At 42.2% G+C, this 17,054-nt stretch overlaps 1 protein-coding gene across 5 annotated transcripts in view; it reads right to left on the reverse strand.

The window, feature by feature from the left end:
* Nucleotides 1–17,054, reverse strand: part of VMP1 (vacuole membrane protein 1) — a 58,612-nt gene that overhangs the window by 39,684 nt on the left and 1,874 nt on the right. The window contains exons 2-6 of one of the 5 annotated variants that reach the window (XM_079324861.1): nucleotides 15,812–15,942; nucleotides 11,725–11,826; nucleotides 9,510–9,645; nucleotides 7,219–7,309; nucleotides 5,657–5,767 (exon numbers count right to left, since the gene is read on the reverse strand). In XM_079324861.1, coding sequence (XP_079180987.1) covers nucleotides 5,657–5,767; nucleotides 7,219–7,309; nucleotides 9,510–9,645; nucleotides 11,725–11,800 — 414 coding nt within the window. In that variant the 5' untranslated portion in view covers nucleotides 11,801–11,826; nucleotides 15,812–15,942. Of the gene's footprint in view, nucleotides 1–5,656; nucleotides 5,768–7,218; nucleotides 7,310–9,450; nucleotides 9,646–11,724; nucleotides 11,827–13,276; nucleotides 13,397–15,802; nucleotides 15,943–17,054 lie in introns of those variants that run through there. The other 4 variants (XM_079324860.1, XM_079324859.1, XM_079324858.1 and 1 more) reach the window with 4 other exon arrangements.

Here is a 17,054-nt window from a genome sequence, read left to right on the forward strand (position 1 = left end):
ACCAACAAAAAAATGTAGAAACTCCAAGGGACAAACGAGGGGAAAGCACAACGTGTGAGTGCAGAGAGCTGACAGAACAAACGTTGAGGAAGTGGAGAGCAGATAATGAAAACAGGGCGTCAGCTTCTAAAAGGTAAAGTCCATCAACCTTCAGGAGGAAGAAAAGGGTGCAGCCATCACCCCATTAACTCCTCCATCACCCCATTAACTCCTCCATCACCCCGGGACTGTTCTTGCACAGTCTGACCTAAGCCAGCAGTGCTGGGTTTGCTCTCTGTACACATCTACAGGCATCCAACACAACAGGAGCTCTTAGAGGGACCAAGACTTTAAATGAACTTTTTTCCCTTTGAAAACATCACTTTTCATCTCAGAATTTTAAAATGCAAGCGAGCCACCAGAAGGTTTAAGGAAAAATCAGATTGCACAACTGATTTAGCAGCAGTGTCCAGTTAATTCAGACCCTCCCAGTTCATCAGTGCATTATTAATAGCAATCCTGCAGTTTCAAGCAGAACAGAGCCCAGGTGGGATGTGAGCAGGAATTTCTGATGAGATAATTACAAAGGTGATATTTTAACAAAGTTTTATGTTGATTCACATATTCCAGGATATTTCTGTTCATTGTAGAAAGCTCAGGACAGCTGGAGGAAGTAGTTTAAAGACAGGAAAGAAACAAATGACAGAGTAAGAGACAAAAACGACCCTCACACAAACAGGCTCCATTTCAACTTATTTTAGAATTAATTTCTGCCTTTTGCACCCTCCACGTATTTTTCTTCCAACCACTTCAGCAATTCAATAGCAGTAATGTGAGCACAGGTATTAGACAGAACCCTTTTTTATTCCCTTTGTTTTAGGCTTGCAAGTTGACGTGTGAATTGGAGAACAGTGAGGCTGGAAATGAACACCTCACTTCACAAAAAGAATTCAGGGCTGGGAAGAGGAGCACTGCTGCAGCTCCCACCTGGCTGAGGCAGCTCAGCCTTTGTTCCTCATTTTCTCCTTTACACACACAACCATCGTGTTCTGGGTTACTTACAATAGTTTTGAACAATCTGTGTGGAAAGAGCAAAACCTCTCCTGAAGCTGATAATTACTATGAAAATACTCCTGGGTTAGTCACGAGGAAGTAAATGGAGAAAAAAATGAGAGAGTAAGTTGTGTGGGTTGCTAAATCATTCTCTCTACTTCATAAAAGTGGAGTAAGTCCTATTTTGTGAGTTTCTCTTTTAAGAAGGACTTTAGTAATTTTTATCGAGTCCTTTTACAAGCTCAGCTCCTGGAAGAAGAGAACTAAAAGGAATTAGGTTTGACTTAAAAAACCTTTCAGTAGTCCTGACAGGAAACCGTTTATTTGTGTGGGTTTGTTTATTTTTAAATTATTTACACCACCAACATCTTTTTTTTTTTTTTTTTTTTTTTTCCCAAGATAATGGACTCATTATTGCACAAGTGTCTGGCTTTTAAATCTTCAAATTCTAACCTAAACCAGTTTGGGCAGGGCCAACACAGGGCTCATTTCAGCTGCAAACTGTGACTGTTTGTGGAGGCCAGAGTGTGACCCTGGGTGAGGGGAAGCAATTCAGAATGAAAGTGAGATGCTGAGCCAGCCTGGCTCTCTCAGGGCAGCACTGGCACTAAGGGCACTGCCTTTCTGACTCTCTTTGCTCTTTAAAAGCACTTTTTTTTTTTTTGTGCTGTGCCCTCTTCCACTCTGCTGCCCAGCAGCCCTGTAAGAATTCCTGACAAACTCACATATTCCAGCTGAAATATCCGGGCTGGACCTCGGCACAGCCGTTGCTATTGTAGCTCACATTTCCTGTTTGTGCTCACCCAGGGCCAGGCCACCAGCACAAACCCCTCTGCAGTTGCCCCCTCGGCTCCAGCAGCCACAAAAAAAATCCACATTTAAGCAACAAAAACACCAACAATGCAAACAGCCAGAGCTCACCCTGAGCTTTTGAGCTGTGAGGAATTTGGTGCCATTCATCCTTTCAGGGATTTCACATCCCCAGGGACAGGGGACACACTCAAGCACATTTTTTTTGGGCCACATCTTTGACAATCCATTTTAAGCACATTTTTTTGGGCCATATCTTTGACAATCCATTTTAAGCACATTTTTTTGGGCCATATCTTTGACAATCCGTTTTTCAGAGCTGAAGTGAAACCAAAGCACGAGGCAGAGTGTTGGGTGGGGATGGCTCAGCCCATGATCCCAGCCCAGCACTCCACCTACTGTCCCCTGCTCCTCAGCCCTCTGGCACCACCAACTCATTCATTCATTTTCAAAGATCTTTCAGAGATGTACAAACACCAAAAATTCCTCCAGAGTTACCCTCAGCCATCCTCTGCTGGTAATGAGGTGATTCATGCTGTTCATATTTTCATCTACCACCAACAGAAAACATCTCAGGACAGAGGAAAAAGCCATGTGCTGCTAAAACCAGTATTTAGAGTCATTAATCATAATAGTTTTATTTCCTACAGAACCACATCATGATTACTATTTTTAAGGGCTGTTTTTGAAGACTTGTGAAAAAACCTTTAATGGGCTTCAGGAAAATAAGCCAGCAGACTTGTTTTGAAAGTGTCAGAATGGAAAGGATTCTTGGAAGAGTGGCTTGCATCCCTGTTCCTCCTGCACTGAAGACCTGCTCTGTGCTCAGTGCCAAGTGCAGCACGAGAATTGTTTCCCAAAAAGCCATGTCAGATTTTACACCCAGTGCTGGCAACAACTGAGGAAGCAGCATTAAAGGAACTGACACATCAGATAATGTTCAGGCCCTTTCTAACATCTAGAAAGTTCTCTAATCACAGGAGCAGCAATTAAAAGCCTGGTATCAAAGTGACAGCTCGATCTGTCCCTCGAGCACCAAGGACTGGTGACCAAAAAAATCCCAAAGCAGATGTGAACTGAAATGATCCTGAGGCAGCAACACCCCTCCCACGCTGAGGCTGCTTTAAATTCTACTTTTAGCAAACTGTTTCCAAGCACTCTCTTCTCAGCTAACCCCAGGATCTCTCCTGGCACTGGAATGCAGCTCCAAAAAGCAGCTGGTGAGAGATGCTCTGAAGGATCCAGACAAATGACAGCTTTCAACACTGGAAAAACAGCTAAGCAGGCCAGGGAAAGCAAACATCAGAGCCATTCATGTACTGCAGCCATTGCATAACCACTTGCAGGGCCTGCCCAGTGCTAGGGAATGGCCATATCCAGTAAATGGATAATCCAGTGGATTTAATGCAGATGCACCTGTGGGACAGCTGGAGGAGCCTGAGCAGGTGCCTACATGCCATCAATTCCTCCACGTGCCCTCAGTGGCACAGACAATGCTGCAAGTCCCAGCAGAGCTCAGCACCACATGGGTGGGCCCAAGGGCATTGTTCTCCCTGCATGTAATTGCATTCCCAACAATCTCCCTGTACATGCAGCTTTAAAATGAGCAATTAATTAAAAGCAATTTGAAAGCACTTACTGGGTCTATTCTCTACTGCCAGCAAATCCAGGCAATAAAGCAGGGGAGGATTTGTTTTGTAACTTTTCATTTCTTTGAGTCAATAGAAGAATAAGTTTTACCATTATGAAGAAATGCAATTAAAGTATATGGAACATAAAAAGTAGATCAACGGTGATGCACAAGTTAATATTGAGAGCCCCAATTAATGTGTCATATTTCTACTTTTAGAGGGAATTGCTGTACAAATAACAAAGCAAAATAGTTACAACTCCTCCCTTTGAGAGCTGGAGCTTCTAATTGCATTGTTTCCAGATGGGTTAAATCCAGAACACCACTGTGAAAGTTCACCCCTAAAAGCTGCAGCAGCAGCCTCATGTCAGTACTCCTTGTTCTGTCTCACACTGAGCAGGTATCAAGCACTGTTTTACTCCAGTGATAACAAATCCCATGTACACCTTGCTGGTACAGCTGCAGTGATAAGAATGTTAACAGTTCAGCCACTCAAAAAGCAAACAGGGCTCGGTAGGGCCAGGAGCTGCTGTTCTTACACTCCCTCTGCCATCTAGTGGCAACAACCGTGTGGCTTCCACCGAGGTGTAAACCATGAGGTGCCCTGACAGTGCCCAGGAGGTGTTAATTGACCTCAGCAGAACATGCTAATCACTAATTCTTGCTCAGGAGAAAAAAAACAAAAGAGAAACAAATCCTGGTTTCTTGTTGTTCCCACACTCACTGTCCTCACTGAATTCCCTCAGTGAAATAGGAACATGCTCATCTGCCTCATACATTTAAAGCAAAGCAGCATTTCTCCTCTAGTATTACAGTTTACATGTTGATGCTACATTTTTAATACATTTTACTCTATAATCACCTTCTAATTACTCAGTGTCATCTATTCAGTCTGATTCCCCCTCCTAACAAAGTTATGTGATGCCTTTGCTTTTATGTTCCAAATCAGTACCTTCCCCAACAATATCAAACTCAATTTCTTTTCCTGGGTGACACATCCCTGCAATCTTTGGAAGACTGATACAAACACCCAACATAAGTTATATTGATAAACCAACTGAGAAGTTGCATTTTCTATAAATTATTTCAGTGTCAGCTCAGGTCATGGCCTAAGCACCTCCACAAGGTTCATATTCCCATAGGATAATCAAAGTGATTCATTATGGAATTTAATTTTCCTACACTGAAGTAATTTAGAACTTTGATTTTTAAATATAAAGTAAAAACAAAGGTTCAACCTCCTTTTAGTAAAGAAGAGGTGCTGTCTTAGGAAGATTTCATGTGCCAAAATCATCTTGGAGTAGCCTGTGGTCTGACAGTGCTCAGTGCACAAACTGGGTTTTGTTTAGCAGGAATTCCTTCCACAATCTTTAGGACAGAAGCTGCACTCAGAGCAAATCTGAGGCTGCTCATCCCAAGCCTTTCCATCTCCCAGGCACTGCCCTGCTGGGGGGACAGGCAGGAGTTTCTTGTAGTGCTTTCTGTGTTATTGTTAATAATTAAAGCAGCTCTGAAAGTAAACATCTGTAATTGTTCCAAATACAAGATGACATTTGTTGCATGAACTGGTTTTAATTATTTTGTGGCCATGAATCCTTTTCTTGAATCCAGCACAGTGGTTTCATAACCCAGGAACTAATCCAATGGCCAAAAGCAAAACACACCCAAACATTTCCCTGACTTTCATAGCTAAGCTGAGATAAACAACATCATGCAAATTTTCATATTTTATCTTCATAGAAAAACATTGTTCTTGCTATTATTTTTAAAGCAAAATTAATACAGGCTGAACTTTAAACCAGCTGCCTGTTTTGGTGGCTTCAGTTAGAAAAATGATCATTTTAAGCTACTAAAAAAAATACTCTGAAAAATTTTAAATGGAAACACTTGAGCTGCACACAGTAGAACAGGCTTCATTTAAATGAGGAGATTAGAGGATAGAGCTTGCAGATTTGGCTCATTGTTTCAATGTGAGGATTAACCAACAGCAGGCCAATATCCACAGTTCAACAAATACAGAACTTGCAAACTACAGAATAGAACATGAACAGCATTCAACAGAGCACCAACTTTAGATGTATTTGATGTTTAGAAATTGCAGAAAATTATCTATTCACCTCTTTTAAAATATGCAACAAATAAAGTACTCATTTCAGAAAGGACATGGTGTGGAAATATCCTTACCAAGTAGAGCAGAAAGGTGTGGAGACCTGTTCCAAGCCCAACAGAGGAGAGAATGCCCAATCCTACCCAGTAGGCACACCAGAAGAACTTCTTCTCCATGTACTGCACATACTGAGTGAGGAAAGTCACAAAAAAGAAAAAAAAAATTTTTTTGATATCTCCAAGAGAGAAAAATTAAGTTACAAGCTAACACAGACATTTATCTGGATTATAGCAACTTTTAAACACTTCTATTTGGAATTTATTACATTAACAGCACAGACATGTAGAGGAAACAGTGCACTTTGAAAAGAAAAACTCCCCACATCTTGCAATCAGCAAGTTTCCAAGGAGATAGAAGGAAATTCAGGTTCAATAGTAGGAGGTTGAAATCCAGAACAGGCTCATGAGGAGCAGTTCCCAGACAGTGTCAAGTAGGGCCCAGACAGCTCAGGGAATTGTCTGAACAGTTTAAATAAAGGAATAAAATCAGCTGCACTGCCATGAGTCTGTTGGATGTTTTATCCTGGAGCAGTGAGCAGCAGGTTTGTTACTTTTAAGAACACATTAAGATGCTGGTTGTGTGCTGCTCCAGAAATGAGGGGATGTGGGAAAGTCACAGCAAATTCTGGACACTACTTGACACCATCCATGGACCAAAAGCAGCAAGGGGAAGTTTACACCATTCTTATCCAGGCTCCAAGCTGCCAGGGCACAAAACATGCTGAAAATGCCAAGTGACACCTCCTTAACAGAGAGCTGCTGTCACCTGAGGGTGAGACTGCCCTCAGCAGTCCCAGAGGATCAGGTCTCCTCCCAGCAGGCTCAAGGAAACCTGGCAAGTCAGGACTTGGGTTCCAGAACTGCAAATCCCTCAGGCAGTGCCAAACCACAGCAGGAGGGATGGTAGCAAGTTCTCTGGAATTGGGAACCTGCTCATTTCAGAGCTGTAACATCAGCTGGAACTGGTTTTTAAAAGGGCTCTCTGTCCTCCAGAAAAATCTGAAACTCCAAGAGAAATGGGGAAGGGAAAGGTGCAGACAGCACCATCACTAAGTTTAAGCCATGTCTAACACTCCCAGTGCTGCAAAAGCACCAGGCTTTGTGTTCACCAAAACTCCACAAAATCTTTAAACAAATAATGAGAAGCATCACAGAACCAGAAATAGAATCTGAACCATGAAACCATTTTATATCTCTATATGTGCCTGTTCTGGCTGGGCAGGAGCCCCTTCTACAGAAACACAAGAATCATTCCTTGGGAACACAAAGCTCTGCCATGACTCAGGGTGACATTTCCCCTCAGGAGTTATTAAAATCTATTAAAATCTTGCTGACAGCAGCTGTGAAGGAGTGCTGCAGCACCCAGGGATAGATGAGACACCTCCAGATCCAACAGAACAGATGAAACAGCACAGCTCATCCCTCCCCACCTCTGAAACACAACCCATGCACACCCAACAGAACAGTCACGACTTGAGAAACAAAATATTAGTGAGCAGCTGGAATGCTACATCCTAAATTGATGGAGCTGATCCAATTGCCAGCAGAGGGAAGGGAGGGGCAGGAAGCAGAGGTGGTACCTGCTGATGTGTCCCCTCGATGTAGTACATGGCTGTGAGCACTGCCAGGGCCAGCAACACACACACCAGCGCCCCTCGCCGCCGCCACAACCTTGAACACAAATGGAACATTGGGGATTTCACCATTAAACGTGCATTTCAAACCACTCAGTTACCTCTGGGGGCTGGGGCTGTGCTCAGCAGGGACAATGGCAGCAGTGGAAACCTCCCAAGGAAATATCTGGGCAGCCTTTACTCTCTAGGGGAAAATCTTCACTTCGCTGTCAAGCGAGATCAAAGTTCAGCCACGCATTATTTTATTTTTTCTTGAATAAAGAAAAACAAAGTAACTGTCTGAAAACAAACACAAGCTGAAAACAATTCAGCTTCTGGAGCCAAGAGTCAGACCCAGGCCCTGAGCAGCAGCTGTGGCCAAGCACAGAGCAAAGCCCTGCACTGGCCCTGGGCATGATGAGCTGGGTGGAATTCAGATTTCCAACAGTGCTGCTGGGCAGAACCACAGTGACAGCCACAGGAACAAATCTTTACATTATTTTGTTTTCCCTTATCTATTAAAATTAAGCTCCAAATTTAATAAATGTATTTTAGGTAACTCTGAAGCATTAGGTGACTAAAGGGAGAAAAGCATTTTTCCAAGTAATTTGCTGCCAAATAATTTTGAGCATGTTTTGTTTTACTGGTTTTTTTTCTGCTTGATGTGTATGTGGCCACACACAGATTAGCAAATACATTTATTATTTTCCAGAAAACACTATTATATTGTCACCTAATAATATATAAAAAAGCTAGTCCTAGCATAACTTAAAATTCCCAGACTATAATAGCAAACCATGAACATAATTTATCTATTTAGACAGAAAGACAGAAATGTGAGGCATAATACAGGAAAACAGTCACAAATATTTCATATTAAACAAACTGAAAAGAACACTCAAAATATTTTAAAATTAAAGTTAGTGCTGCTTACATTAGTATGACAATTGAATTTTCAAATGACTGTCATTCAAAACACAATTTATGCAATGGAACACAGGAGATCATTAAGAGTCAATCTGAGGTCTCAACTTAATGCTTGTAATAGTCAGGGTTATTTTCTGTAAAGATTCTGTCAGGGGAGTGCCAGACAACTGAATGTGCAAGTGCTATCTGTAACAGAATTGGATGTCTAGGAAGCCAAATAAGATTTGAGGTCTTAAAATAAATCCTCAAATGTTTTTTTTTGCTTAGTTTAAATAAATGGTTGGAGATTGTCAGATATTACAGATGTCAGACCCAGTAAAACAGTTCTCAGATACAATTCCTAATGGTAGCTGAAAGAAATAGGCTTGGGGGGTTTGATTTTTTAGGGGTGTAGAAGGGAACCTGGCATTTTTCATGCAAATAATTTCAAAAGAAAATGGGAAACAGGAGTTTCATTCAGTCAGTCTGAACTGCCAGCACCTCCAGCCTAGCCCAGAGGGGGAGTGAGCAAAGCCCTGAGGAGCAGGCTCAGCTCAGGCTGCAGAGGAGCAGCCCAACAGCTGGAGTCACCCAAGGTGACATCAGATCCTCCTCCTGACTGGGACAAGCTCTGTAAACTCACTTTACAGAGCCCAGCTACCAGCACAAGCACTGGATGGCTGCTGCTCTTGGCAATTCCATTGCAAACTGTACTCATGTTTTGGCAGCCTAAAGCCCCAGGCCTTGTGCCTTAAGAACTGGCTCTGCATTTCAGCACTAGCAGGGAATGGCAGGACTGCTCCTCACAAATTCTCTCACTGGAATAAAAGCTGGTTTTATCCAGTGTGAAAATAACACTCAGGGAAAGTGCTTTAACAAATCATTTCCTGCTGTATAAGCAGCAAATGAGCTTCATTTACAGGGTCATAAACATCCCTGCAAGCTCCACAGAACCCTGACCTCTGCCCTGGCTGAGCTATTTGAAGATTACTCAGTGATACCAGCACCTGCATTAGGTCAGTGCTTAACACTGCAGCCATAACACAACATCCCTTTGCCTGTCCCACTCTGAAATTGCAATATTCAACTCTTCAGAAAGGCACTCTGCCATTTTCTCCCCCAAGCACCTTGCTGCACTTATGTAATTTAGGCAGAAGGTCTGAGAGCAAGGCTACAAGTGTGGGATGTTCCAGCAGCCATCTTTAAGGAACAAAAATACACGTTCTCTAGCAAAAAAAAAAAAAATTACAAGTTGTGAATCATCAGGGAAAGTGAGATGTCAGAATGACCTACTGAATCAGAGCATGGGTTTGCCCAGAACGCTTAGTAGAAGTTAAAGAAATGATCTTTACTTTATGGTCCATTCCTTCAAGTTTATTAGAGTTTCCAGGCAAAAATACTGCAAGGTAACAAGAGGCTTTTTCCACAGTACAATGTTCAACCTCTCCTCTCGCTCCCTTCGCTTCCGCTCACTCAACATCGAGGAATCTGCAAATGGAAAGAAAAAAAAATTAAAAAAGAAAAGTAAAAGCACAGGCTGGCAGGTTAGGTGCTACCCACCCAAAAATACACAGATTTTCTTTTTGTTTTTTTTCTATTTGTGAGCTCTCTGTCATGTTTTCTCCCAATCCCAAAGCATTTGCTGGTGAGGTGACATCCAGGGAATGCAGTGGTTTGTTCCCAGAGTGCCCAGGCTGGCACCCCAAAACAAACTGACCTGAGCACCTGCTGCAGGGACATTTCCCTCTGAAATTCTGAGCTGGTTCTTTCCCAGCAGAGCTATTCCTGCCTGCAGAGGATGGAATTACACATGCTCCTTCTCCCCCTCAGCCAGGGTGTAACTGGAGAGCAGCACCTGCCCTCCCAGCTCCTCCCAAACTCCTCCTGTGCAAAGGAGCTGATTTTGGAGCCAGCCCTGCTTGGGACTGAGCTCACACCCAGCCAGGTCCTGCTCACAAAAAAGGCTTTTCTAACCAAGGTGTTACTTTGTGCTCACAATAAGATGAATAAAACCCCAAACCCGAGTTGGTTTTTTGGAGGAGAATGGCTTGTTCAAAAGTTGTAATAATTTTTAAACTTTTAAAGAAAAGGAAATCTGGAATAAGATTTCAAAAATAATATCAGTAAACAATGAAAAAATACACTTGTATCCAAAGAGACACCAAACTTGTTTAAATATCACTTACTACACAGTCACAACACATGTATTCTATTTTGCATTGTAATAATACAATTTACATTTTTAAAAAGCTGTTGCATTTAAAATATTAATATTATCTGATCTCCAGCATATTGTAACCCAAGATGAATTATTTCAGTCTTACTCCAGTAATTGAAACATTTTGCCTTATCAGATGCTGATATTTACATAAAAATTGCAGGTCTCATTAGTCACCCAGCCCACTTAATTTTGTATTCCTTAGCTGTAAAATCACTTGCTTAAGATGAACTAATAGAAACTCTGGCCAATACTGAAGAACATCCACATTCCCTCAGAGTTACAGAATGATTTAAGTCTTTAAGTAAAAGGCTTTAATTTGTTCCATACATACAAACATGCAGTTAATCTTTTTTGTTTAATATGTGCAATAAAAATGCTTGAACCTTGTTTTTATGACCTTGTTTTTACTAAAAGGTCGTAAAAGACAATGGTGTAAGACTACACACAACTTGAGAAATCACTTGATTACAAAACTTAATTAAATATGGAACTGGCACATTCAAAGCTGACAGGAAACAAACAAAGATGATTAAAATTTCCATGCTTTACTACACAGCACGGATTAGACAGTGACACAAAAATCTTCATTAACTGTTTTCAGGTTATTTTTCATGAGTTCTAAAAATTAACCCCAGATTACCTCAGACATACAGTAGGAAAAAAACAGAGGAGAAGCAGGAGGTGAAGTAGTTAAAAATGTTTTGTTGGTAATTTATCACTGAAACCAATAAATTATAGTGACACTGAATTTCAACAGAACAGCTAAAAATTGGGAGACTAATAACTGGATCTGTCCCAGTGTAAAACAGATTTTTATTACCAAGAACTGACTTTCCAGTGCCAAAGGGTGGGGTTGTACAGCCTGACTTCCACAGCCACACATTTGCCAATAGAGTTTAACTTTTTAGGGTTTTTTTGTTACTGTTGTTGTAGCCACTGTTAGTACCCAGGTCAGCTTTGTGGGATTTTAATGTATGTGAACCACAGATCAAGAATTTTGGAAAGGGAAAAGAGTGTAAGAGAAATGTGAATGGAAATACATGAATCTATTTCATGGCTTTGAAATCCTAAATCCTTCATGGTCAGAGCTGACTGAGGTCTCTAAGACTGATTCAGGCAGCAGGGCCCTTTGCATAAATTCACAGGATCCCAGAATGGTCTGGGTGGGAAGGGCCTTAGAGCCCAGCTCAGTGCACCCCCTGGATGGGCAGAGCTGCCACTCACCAGGCCAGGTGGCTGCACCCAGCCTGGCCTCCCCAGAGAGCCAAAATCAATTTCTTTTCAATCCTGTGCTGTTTTACACCCCACACAGGCCTGCTGAGAACACAAAGTGATTTTCCACCTACCTGTGAAGTTCCCATTGTGCTGCTCTTTGCTCATTTTTATGCGCCTCTGGTCACAGTCTGTGCCATTCTCTGCCATTTCATAGATCAGTCTCCTCTGGGGATCTAAGAGCAGGAGAAACCCAAAGAGGACAAGGTGTGGTTCTGGTCAGGAGTCTAAGGATACAAACACCCAGCAGCTCTCCAAACCCAGCTCACACTCATCCTGCATTCCACCACCAAACAGGAGAAAGTGATTCAATCCTCACAGTGACAAAGATTAAAACATTTCCACCTACATAATTCTAAATTTTTCACTCAAATGCCAAAACTCCCTCACTGCTAACAGCTGAACAAAAGCTCATTAAACAAACCCCTTCCACCACCCATCCCACTGTTTGGGCTCCAGGAGCAGCAGAGCTTCATACAAACCTCACTCCCATCCTGGGATTGCTGCTCCAGGTGTGCTCCTCATCCTGCACTTTGCAGGTTGTTACCATGTCAAAAACCTCCCTGGCTGAAAGATTAGCCCTGAGTGTGGTAACCAAGACACAGAACTGCAGCTCCTGCACAGCCTGCTACCTCTGAAGCACAAAAGGCAAACTCTTCAGAGGACAGGAGCTCCCTGATGGAAGCTCTGCTGACACTGTCCATGCTCTTGCTGCTTTAGCCTCCCTCTAGAGAGATCAGCCCTAAAACAAAACCCCAAAAGAACAGATGTGGCTCTCCTTATCCAGGAGAGTAAATAATGCAAGAAGTGGGAGCCAGCACAAACCACAGTGTTGCAAGAGCTGCCTTTTTTTTTTTTCTTTAAAAAATCCCAAACCTGAACAGCTGACAGTTCTTATGCAAACACAAAGAGAATAACCAGTCAGATTCCTTGTTTCAAAAACCTCTCTTGAATCTTAAACCAGTTTCTAGAGTTTTATTTGGAAAAGAGAGTCCCACAAAGCTAAAGCATTTTATTTGCATTGTATTTCTCCCTGTAAGTACACTTGATTTAGAGCTCTTGATACGTTGCTTTTGTTGGAAAGTGGTGCAATATTAAAATGACAGGTTATATAAAACTGCTCAGTGGAAGAAATTAAAGTTCTACAGAAAAAAATACTTCCCCATTGATTTATGTTAGGCTTAAGAGCCAAGCAGCAACTCAGGTTTGGTAAACATGAGTGAGATCACCCCTTGGATTCAGACTGCAATGATTCTATCAGTTTTTTAAAGAAAATGTTCAAAGATTTCAGATGCTGTATTTGATATTTTCAGGGTCTCACAAGTCAGTTTTAGACAGGTGCTTTTCTAAACAGGTACAAGCCTTGTGCACTACTTGCAGTACAGATAAAAGTGCTAGCTAGAATCTAATTATTAAAGGCTTTAGTTAAAATCTAGTAGTCAAAAGCACTGAGGTCTCAGGAAGGAGTTCTTTCTCCAACACCTCCCCCTGACACAAAATGTGCAGAAACAGAAATCTGTCTGGTGAAACAAGGCAGCAGAAACTCATCTCATGCAGTGAGTAAAAGCTGTAACATGCAACACAAACCCCAGAATACCCAAACCACCTAAAAAATGAACAAAACACCTTTGCAGAAAGTGAAAAATGCCAAGGGCTCCAGAGTCAGCCAAGGACAAGAGGCTGAGCTGCTGCAGTGGGAGCTCCACAGCATCACCTGCAACCCAAGGGCTGCTCAAACCCCAGGGAAATGTGAAGCTCTCCCTCTCCCCAGGTGAGTTCAGAGCAGCCTGACACCCTGGAGCTGCCCCAGTCCTCAGCTGAGGTTAACAGCACAGTTGCTATGGCAAAACCAGGATCAAATGTTCAGCCACCCTTTCATTCCATCAGGACAGGTGGATAGTGAATTTTGTTTCTGACTGCACTCAGTTGTGCTTATTTTTATATATATATTTAAATAAGTATTTATGAACATCTACAATGTACACACCACATGAATTTGCACACACAGAGCTCAAACTGCAGAGGGCAATATTTAAATTACACACCCACACAGAGCAAGCCTGATGTTCCCAGAAAGCTGCTTAGGAAGCAAAAGCCATCCAGAGCTGTTGAGCACACACAGCAACACTAAAAAAAGTGTTCTGGCTTAGGGAACTTAAGTCACATTTTGTTGACTTAAATATAGCAAAGATTAGGAAAAAAAAAAAAAAAAGCCAATTTCAATGAAAGCTACAACATTCCTTATTTTGAAATCTGTCTTTTTTCACATGTGCAAATCTAGCCTTCAAAATGGAAGTTTTTATTGGTTTGGTCTCTGCTCTCTGCTTAATTACACTCCAAGGAAGTTCATTTAGTGCAATGCCAACTGCTCTCCATGTTTGATGATGCACTGAATTCCAGTGCAATCCACAAAACTCCTGCAGCTCTGGGGTTCTCAGGTGTCCTGCTCTCAAGGCATGACAGGTTTTTTTTCAGGAGCTCAACTGCCAGAGCCACTTTTACCCTGTCTGCTTGGAAAGGCACTAATCCAGGATTAGCTTTGCATAACACCACCTCAAGTATGTTTGCACTGAAGCAGATAAATAATCCTTCTGTAGGACAAATACTTGTCAAGAAGGTCTTAAAGTTCAACCATTCTGCAAGAAAGCTTTAAAAATTCCTATTTAAAAACACAGCTGACCTGGAGATTGGATACCTGTCCCATGGCAGGGCTGAGGGGCTGCAAACCCTTCCTGGTTCCAGAAAAGAACCTCCCTGGTTTACCCAAGCCTAATTATACTTAAAGCATCTTAGCAAAGGGACTGGAGGATGCACAGATCCTTGATCTGCTGTGCTGCTTGATGCCCATCAGAACCACTAGTCCTGCACTAATGCCTCCCCACAGGGATTAACTGCAGTGGGAGTCTGCCCCAAAATGGAGTTCTCCTTCATTAACTCACTCCATATTCTCAAATCTACACCCAATCCATGACAGCTCACCACAGGAAGTTAAATTCCATCTGCTAAACAGAAATTCACTTCTGACAGATGCTGGGAAAGACACAGAGCTCATCTCTAAAAATAAATTTGCCTACTACATGGAGTACTTAGCAGCAAACATAAAAATAAACTATTTAAAAGAGCAAGGAAAACAACTGTGGCCAGTTTTTGTATCAGGGTGGCTTAGATCATTTGTCAGAACTGTGCTCACACAAGAACTGCTTTGTAGGGCTGAACTAAGAGCTCACAATACACCACTGAGCTTTAGTGCATCCCAAAACATGAAGCATAAAAAGACAATTAATGCTAGTCAAAAATGCAAATTGATCAACAAAAAGGGTTTTGGTGACTGTGACTGGCACTTCACAGCATAAGTGAGACAAAGGAAAAGAAGCTATCAGAGCATGAGAACACAACAAAATTGAGCACTGCAGATCTGTAATCAAAGAAAAGGACAAAAGTCTTCTCTGGAGCTCTGGGGAGGCTGTGGAAGCACCCAAGTGTTGGGTGCTCTTATGCAAAAGGAACCAGTTTTGGACAAGGCACTTGGGTGTCTGCACTCTCAGCTGGAGAAGCACAATGTGGACTCATGTTCTGTACTCAGGATTTTTGGAGGATTCATTTCCAGTGTGCTGGAACAACAAGGAAGCTGATTTCATATCTCACTGTTCTCCCAGATACTGTTTGAATCACTAATTCTTACCACTTCTTACTGAAAGAGCCCTGACTCTCATCTCCATCAGTTCCTGCTCACACAGCTCCCAGAACCAGAGTCAGAGCTTGAAGCATTTTGTTGTTTCCCTCAGCCACCTCAGCAACACATCATTTCCAGTTATTCCCTGCATTTAAAGCCAAATGTTCCCATCCTGCTGCTTCTTTCTCCTCAACTTTTCTGATATTCCTTCTTCTTCTACACCCCTGTTATCCAGTAACAATAAGGAGAAAAAAGGATTAAAATCCAGCTTTTCCAGGTGGATAAAGAATTGTACTAATCCAGACAGTGCTGCACATCTGTGAGAGGGGTTTTTTCCAGCCATCACATGCTCTGCAGAGAGAATAAGTGACAATTCCCTGGCAAAGGAGCAGCTTGGAGAGCACTTTCCCTCGAAAGCCAAAGACTGTCTGGCACAGAGCACATTCAGGTGAAGGATGGGATCAGTTTGCAAGTGAAACATTACCTACCCCTTCCAGCTCCTCACAGTTATCCCCTCTCACCACTTCTCCAGGATCTGAAGGCAGTGGAAGAGCCCAACCAGGTCTTGAGCTCTGCAGCACTCGAGCCCAAAGCGACTCCTCTTGCAGAGCTGCTGCCCCTACAGAGCAAGGGAACACTGTTCATGTGACACTGCAGTGACACAGCCCCTCACTTGGAGGTTAATGACTTTCCTGAAGATGACAGAAAACAGAAAAATTAACTGCTCTTTTTTTTTTTTTTTCCCAGTCCTTCAGCACTCCTGGGAAGCGTTCAATTAAAATAAATGAGGCCACATCTGAAAGATGTTCCAAATCTCCACAGATTTAGCTATAATGGGTTATTTTGATATGAGTGCATTTATTCCCACACTAAAAATGTTTTCCTAACTAAAATAGTTCAGTTCCTCAAAGGAGAAGTAATTCAGTTAAAGACCACAGGTTTCCATTTTGTGGGTTATGCCTCTGTACACCAGACCTATTTTCCAATTCCTACCCAAATAAATCATCTTAGAATTTAGAGTTAAAATTCCAATTTTTTTCAAAAATACTTTGGGATGCCTTTTAGGAAAGACTATTGTGACATGAGCTTCAGGGATGCCATGCAATTTCTTCTGAGTTAACTGAAAGTTCTGTCCCTGCCATTAAAGCCACATATATTAAACTGATCTTTTTGGTGTATTTTTTTTTTTCTGGTGAAACATGAATTTTGATTACATGCAGCAGCAGAATCAGGTGCTGTAATGAAGCAGTAGAGATGCTGTGCAATAAATAGATGAAAAGGTGAGACCCAGGGATAAGAGGATATGCAGAGGAGGCACAGCACAGATGAAAAGGGATGAACACAAGGACCTGACAAAGCCCAGGGTGGCTGAAAGCAGCTCCTGAGATAAATTCTGCTTTTCACAGGAACAGTCTCTAAGTGGAGCCAATTCAGATTTCACACTTGGCCATCCAGTGAGGACACACTGCCCAGAAAAGGCTCACAGAGGCCAATTCTGAGCCCTGGGAGAAAGAAAAATATCCTTTTAATAAACTTGAAATGCCCTGAACAACTGCCTGCCTCACCAATAACATCTCCTGGCCCTCTCTGCTCCAAGCAGCACCAAATCCAGCCAAGTTTGGTGGTTTTGGTGCTGTCCCATGACTGTTTGAAGCTGGTACAAAAAGCTCAGTGTTGCAACACCTTCAAGGCTGTGCCCTTCGTCCTCAGGGAATAGCAAAGTCCACCCAG

The sequence above is a fragment of the Erithacus rubecula genome, assembly GCF_903797595.1.
Source record: "Erithacus rubecula genome assembly, chromosome: 22".
NCBI lineage: Eukaryota > Metazoa > Chordata > Aves > Passeriformes > Muscicapidae > Erithacus > Erithacus rubecula.